The sequence below is a fragment of the Acipenser ruthenus genome, chromosome 4, assembly GCF_902713425.1.
Source record: "Acipenser ruthenus chromosome 4, fAciRut3.2 maternal haplotype, whole genome shotgun sequence".
Lineage (NCBI taxonomy): Eukaryota > Metazoa > Chordata > Actinopteri > Acipenseriformes > Acipenseridae > Acipenser > Acipenser ruthenus.
Window position 1 is genome coordinate 97,075,895 of NC_081192.1, and position 7,384 is coordinate 97,083,278.

Genomic DNA, 7,384 nt, shown 5'->3' on the forward strand with positions numbered 1-7,384 from the left:
AAGCTATGCAGTAGGTCTCTGTGTATCTAGCTGTGCTAAACGAGTCAATTTAACAGAAGGGATTACTTGTATCCTCCTGGGGTGTTAGTGCAGGTCCCTCCATTCTGGCAGCCTAGTGGTGTTCCAGCATAAATCTGACATTCGTTGACGTCTGCTGAACAAATCGGCCCCTAGAAAACACACAAATAACAATAGTGAATGAATTATCAATGCACTATTTGGATTAACAGCAAATGTATGTACCAAGTAGAACCACACTTGTGTTTGGTATTAAAGCAATGACATATATTTTGAACAATTTAAGCAAGTGTTAAAAAAAATAATAATAAATGCCAAACTTTTCAGTGACCCTGTTGCATATCCACCCGCACTCACCCAAAAATGTAACTTACCAATAGAACACACTGATAACCAGCATAGTGAAGGGAATTGCTGTTACTAAGTCTATGTGCAGTAATGGAACACTCACCTGCCAGTTGTTTGGACAGATGCAATAGAAAGCATCCAACAGGTTCAAGCATGTTCCAGCATTCTGACATGGATTGCTGCCACAGTTCTTTCTTTGCACAGTCTAAATTAAAGAAAGAGGAGGAAATAAGCATAATTTAGGATTTTTGAATTCCCAAAATTATGATTTGGGTTGTATCATTTATGAACTAGTGTTCTTATATATAAAACCAGATTACAATTTTTTTAATTATTATTAAAATGTTTTTTTTTTTTTTTTTTATATGAACAGTACACATTAAACAACTAATGAATGACAATAAAAAAACACTCCAGCACATTTATGTCAATAAAGTTTATTATAAAGGTAAAGAGCATCATTACCTGCTCTAAGGTCTGTACCTTCCCTTCCAGGCTTGTCAACTGAAATTGAAATATAATGTTAGTAACAAATTTTACACATTGTTAATATGTTTTGTATTTCTTTTTTTAAACAGCCCCTAAAAGGTAGAATATCCCCACACCGGTTTAAAGTAATCCACTTACCAATCATTAAGACTGAAGATAAAAGAGGACTTAGAAATAGATGGTACCAAGCTATTGAACTCTGTAGGCCAGGCCCAGTCTGGGAAATCTCAGTGTGGACTTGTCAAGACACCTGAACAGCACGTGTTACTTGACGGCAACCAAGCGACTCGGCCTTGTTAGATTTTTGCTCCCTAACAATGTGGTAGCACAAAAGCCAAAGCAGCATTCCTGTGCGTCCCTATCAAGATAAGTGACTCGGAGTGAGCTGGAGTCAAACCATTCTTACAAGACTCACACTGCACTTCCGGCTGCAGTGCTTTTACTAGGAGACCTGCTGATGAAACAAAAATGCAGCCTCTTTACATTTCTGGGCTATACAATATCTTGGAAATGTCATTCATAACCCCAATGCTGTATTCATCCACACTACAAGCATGTGTCTAACAGAGTGGAGCCTGGGTTTACAATAGAAAGGGGAGGAAGTGAGTAGCAACTAAAAGTACCTTTAGGGTAAAACAGGTCAGCTGCTTTCTAAGAGAGTGCATTTAAGACAACATTATGGGAGAATGTAGTACACACACACTGACACGCACGCACACACACACGCACGCACGCACGCACGCACGCAGCGTCATAACCAGAGTTGACATTCTACCGAGATCAAACTTAGGTTTTAAGCTGTAGCTGCAAGTATTTATATGACTGCTTGGTATTTACTGCTCAACTTCCAAATCTATGTTACACAGCAAACCAACTGAGACAATTAGGGAGTCTTTTGTACTTTACAAGAATTTTTACATGACCATCAGCATTGATGATGCAAAAAAAACAACTAAGGACACAACCTTGATGTCCTCATACACAAGCACCAGCTTTAAGCCTCTTAAGGGAGAGTTCAGTACAATACTGAGTTGATTTATGCTATTTCCTTGTTCTATGGCACAATGTTAACAAAAAAAGCCCAAATCCAACCATTGTTAACATTTAACAAGTCTGTCCGTAATCGTACTGTACGGAAGCACCTACCCTGTACTGTATGCATCCCCAGTAAGGGATAAATCAAAATGCATACATGCATACAGTGCTTCTGTAAAAAAGGATTGAGCAGCAAATACTGGTGCTGTATATAGAGAAATATTCGCCAAAGCTATTTAGGGACTCTGAATAGCTGTAAACTGCAGACTTACATTTAATCTATGGGATAAATCAAATTATATCCTATCATTCAAGAAAAGGTCAGATGGGCAAACTTGTTTGCAGAATATGCCTTAATGCCCAAGTTGTAAAAAATTGGATTTTAAAAATTGCTGACATGAACAGATGGATCACATGATGGACACTGGTATAATATGTTCTATATTGCTGTAATAAACATGGAATACATGTTTATGGGACACTGAAAACATCAGTTTGTAATGGTTGAGCACTTCTCGCTCAGTCACATGCTTATAGTCCAAAGGCTCCCTTGAAACTTCAAATGCCATCTAGAAGCCTTTTAAGCATATTTTTCTAAATACACTGTTGGATATTACTGTAAGGACCAAGCTTGCATGTGAACAAACATACACTCTATCCAGCACTGCAGTGGCCATCAGCTATATCAGCCATAAACTTAAAAAAAAAAAAAAAACACAAATACCCAATGGTTTTCTTATTTTTATGACAAATAAAGAAAAATTAATATATTTTCCTTGTCACGCAAGTCAATATTTTGAAGTCTTTGTAGGAGTGTTTTTCAATATGGTACTAAAGCATGGTAGAGTATTTGCTTTATACTTGATACGTACTGTATTGCACACTGCTTCATATTTTGCAAGCCACCAGTATTTTTCTGGTTTCATAACCATAATTGGTGCAATGTCACACTGACAGACACTTACCCTTGTATTGAGTTGGTTGATTTGGTTGGAAACATTTTGAGAACCAGTATTTTTAATTGATGTGATGTCATCTTGGTTTTTCTTGATCTAAATAATAAAACAAAAACAAAAACCAAAAAAAAAAGAATAGGTACTGGTATTATAAAAGGATGACATACCAAAAGCAATGTCAGGAGGCAGAAGTTAAATGGGGGAGGGGGACACAGTGGATTTTATCAGCATACTCAGATACCATATACAACTAACCAAGGTGTGTGGCAAACAGTAGCCAAAGAGCTGAAGTTTCATGTACCAGGCTGTATTTATATTGCCAGATCACACTAAGGACATGTTATTACACTGTTACAATCAGAACTGGTCTGAAACATTTTTTTTTTTGGTTTAAAAACTGAAGTCGCATTGATGGTTTCTAAGTCTTCTAAACACATTTAACAAACGAAGATTTCTGAAATCACTGAACCCAGCCTGTGATGTTACTGTTTTAACTTCTATAGTTTATAGCTATCAATACAGTTTTTGTGGTCTTTGTGTAACTGTGCTCCTCCCCATCTTTTTAATCACTTTTTTCTTTAACCTTTCCCTTCCTTTTCGAGTTTGTATTTTAATTGTGTTGTTTTATTGTGTCTTTTCCTGGTTGGTCATTTCCAGATATGTTTTCCTCTATAGACTTGTTTATTGTTGTTAACTTTTAATGATTCTCCCCTTTGCCTTTTTTGAAAAAAATTCTAATCTCCCTTTTTGGTTCCTGGCAGTATCACATTCTAGCCTTATTCACTCCCTCCCTGACTCTCACTTTGTCTTGCACTCTTGTTAATCTCTTCCCTCCTCCACCCCAATAGGATGAACACACTGCTGCTCTGAGAGAGGTAATGCTACTGTATTTGAATCTCTGTAAAGGCAGTGTAAATCTAATACTGTACAGCTGTGGTCAAAGGTTTTGCATAACTCTATAGAATTAACTCATTTTGGTTCATAAAGTCGAATGAAACCTGCTGAATAAAGTTACATATTGAATTACATACAGCTTTGTAGTTTTCCATATACATAATGAAAAAATTTGACATTTCGAAAGCCTAAGCAGCTACATTTTAGCCAAGTATCACATTTAACTGCAGAGCATCCCTCTTATTTTTACAAATACTTCCCAATGTTTAGTCTTACCTGATTCAAAAGTTGTGTCAGGTCCTGATCATTTATTCTCACGTTTCCCGATGACCCTGTCTTGAATTCTATGTTCTTGTAATTCCCGGTGTGGAAAATTAAATTCCCGTTATCTGAAGTCATGCGGGGCCTTTTAAACAAAGGATTATTAATGGCCAGTATGCATTACACAATCCGAACAAAAACATACATGCTTTTATTTTCATGATTTAACTGAAACTGAATTCCATTAAAACGTAGTGTGCAAACTTAATAGAACACCCCATTGCTTCTGTAGCTTTGGTATGTTGTGCATATGAAATCAAACCACTGGAAATGAATCTTGGAAAATGGTCAAAATAGGCTAATTAACGATTGTATTTTAATAGGCCAAACACGCAATTAAATTTAAAATAGTAAGAAAAAAGGAACACAGCCACAAATGGTAAAATGCATGACACTTTTTAGAAGTTGTTTAAGATGCCAAATTAAAGCACAAAGTGGTCGAACATTTTCACATGCAAGTAGGTATATAAAGGATATAAAAGGGCAAATCCTAAGGTGTTCTAATACATTCACACACTACTGTATACAGGAGAGCTGAACCCCCAAACCTACAAACTATATATAGATTTTGCTGTTGTTGAATATACATGTTAAAGTACTTACTGGTCATTTGTAATGTCTCTTTTCTTTCTGCCTTGTGCATGCTCTTCAGATTCACAATTTAATCCTGAAAATATTAGAAATACAATAAGCAGCCAGGGGAGCTGGCCTGTGTACGACATCATTGCTGACACTCACACACTACTCACGAGGACAGAGGTATCAAAATGGAACACTAACTCAAAAATCTTGGACACTTTAACCCGGGATGATGCACTTTGCACTTCTAATGTAGAATAGATAACAGCTGCTCCAAGGTTAAGAATTAGAAATACATTTAAATACAAACTGCTCCTTCCCTGGAAATATGGAATGTTGATTAACAGAATCTTTGAATGCAATTTAGTTTTATTTAAGTAGTGTTTAATTAGAACAACACAATATGTATGATTGCAGGAAATACTTTCTATATACATAATACATAATGTAGAGTGTGTGTATATATATATATATATATATATATATATATATATATATATATATATATATATATATATATATATACACACACACAGTCACCTCCAAAATTATTGGCACCCTTGATAAAGATGACCAAAAAAGGCTGTATAAAATAAACAACACAGGTAATGAGCTATTGGAGCTATATTTTATGCTCAAATATATGGTAAAACCATATTCTTTTATTATAATACAATTGCTCAGAGAAAAAGATTTTTATTAACAAGTAATAAAAAATGTTCTAAAAAAGATAGGTGTCAGAATTATTGGCACCCCTAAAGATTCTTAGAAATAAAATCAAACAAAATGAAATCTGCATTAACATTCTACTTCTTTAAGTTCATCTCAGTCTTAAGGAACTGTATTGTGGCCTTCCATGGCTTCCTGTTTCACTGGGGTATAAAAATGAGGTAACACGCATATGAAATCCATGTGTCATCCATCACCATGGAGAAAGGCAAAGAACTCACAAATGAAAATAGACAAATGGTTGTCGACCTTCATGGATCAGGCAATGGGCACAAAACAATAGCTAAAAAACGAAATATACCACTTACCACTATTAGGGCAATAATTAAGAAGTTCAAACTTGCCTTGTAGATGATGCAAGTGTATTTTGCACCCCACGCACAGTGAGGCAGATGGTTCGGGAGGCAAAGGGAAATCCAAGGGCCACAGTTGGAGAATTACAGAACTTGGTTGCATCTTGGGGTCACCAAGTCTCCAAATCTACAATTAGACGCCACCTCCATGCCAATAGGCTATTTGGAAGGGTTGCCTGAAAAAAGCCTTTATTGAGAGCAACCAATAAATGTAAGCGCCTGGAGTTTGCTAAACGGCATTGGCACTTCGATTGGAACCGGGTGCTATGGTCAGATGAGGCGAAAATAGAGCTCTTTGGCCACACACACCAGCGGTGGGTTTGGTGTCGAAAGAAGGATGCATGTGTAGAAAAGAACCTCATACCTACTGTAAAATATGGTGGTGGATCTTCGATGTTATGGGGCTGTTTTGCTTCCACTGGTCCTGGGGCCCTTGTTAAGGTCAACGGCATCATGAACTCTACCCTGAAACTTGGCCGCAAGTGGATCTTCCAGCAAGACAATGACCCCAAGCACACATCAAAATCCACAAAGAAATGGTTAATTGACCACAAAATGAACATTTTGCAATGGCCATCTCAGTCTCTGGACTTGAACCCCACTGAAAACCTGTGGTTTCAATTGAAGAGGGCAGTCCATAAGCACAGATCGACGGATATCAAGGATCTGGAAAGATTCTGTATGGAGGAATGGTCTAAGATCCCTCCCAATGTGTTCTCCAATCTCATTAAACATTATAGAAAAAGACTCAGTGCCGTTATCCTTGCAAGGGGAGGGTGCACAAAGTACTGAAAACAAGGGTGCCAATGACTGTTTTTGGAAATAAATTTATAATTTTAGAAATGTGTAATTTTGGTTGATTCCATTGAATCATTAATAAAGTCAAATATATTCCACATGTTGGAAAATTACAATATAGCTCAGTACTGGTATTATTTATGTTATACAAACTTTTTTTCTCATCTTTATCAAGGGTGCCAATAATTTTGGAGGTGACTGAATATATATATATATATATATATATATATATATATATATATATATATATATATATATAAAATTCTGCCACAATGCTGACTACAACTAATGCTTATTGAGGTAACTGGAAAGTCGAGATATAACAGCTAGCTTGAACTATTTTGAACTGAGCTCAGGGCAATATTTGTTTCCCAGAGCTCAATCCGTCTGCAGTTTCTTTTCTGTTGTGTTCACTGCTAGTCGATCTTAAACAGTCCTTTTAGCTTGACCTTTACCCAAGGAGTGATGTATTGACCCCCGAAGAAAATAAACATTCAGTGGAAAGATTCATATTAGAATTGGGGTTGCAAGTTTTAGGGAGGTGTAAAAATCATTGAGTAAGAAAACTGTGTACTTCTCTATAGGATTTTTATTTTACCCAATTCAGCTGATATGGTAAAAAGTTGAAAATAATAAGTGTGCATAGTCATTTAGTACAGCAGCAGCACAAATCAGCAGGGGCAGTGCTTTTTGGAAATTGAACCAGACCAATTGTCTCTATGGAAAATTCAGAATATACTGTACATTAGATTACTATGTTTCTTAAAAAACAGTAAGAAAGGGGCCAAAACCTAAATATTTTAAGTAATAAAACATTAAGCATAGTCTATTTATATAGAAACACAGTACTTCTCAACTGAAACA

General features: G+C 36.2%; 1 protein-coding gene across 1 annotated transcript in view; it reads right to left on the reverse strand.

Annotated features, from left to right (window-relative positions):
* Positions 1 to 4,810, reverse strand: part of LOC117400106 (cubilin) — a 94,254-nt gene extending 89,444 nt beyond the window's left edge. Inside the window, exons 1-6 of the mRNA XM_033999542.3 lie at positions 4,665 to 4,810; positions 4,017 to 4,146; positions 2,856 to 2,942; positions 832 to 870; positions 470 to 571; positions 67 to 170 (exon numbers count right to left, since the gene is read on the reverse strand). Coding sequence (XP_033855433.3) covers positions 67 to 170; positions 470 to 571; positions 832 to 870; positions 2,856 to 2,942; positions 4,017 to 4,146; positions 4,665 to 4,786 — 584 coding nt within the window. The 5' untranslated portion in view covers positions 4,787 to 4,810. The remainder of the gene's footprint in view (positions 1 to 66; positions 171 to 469; positions 572 to 831; positions 871 to 2,855; positions 2,943 to 4,016; positions 4,147 to 4,664) is intronic.
* Positions 4,811 to 7,384: the final 2,574 nt, after the last annotated feature.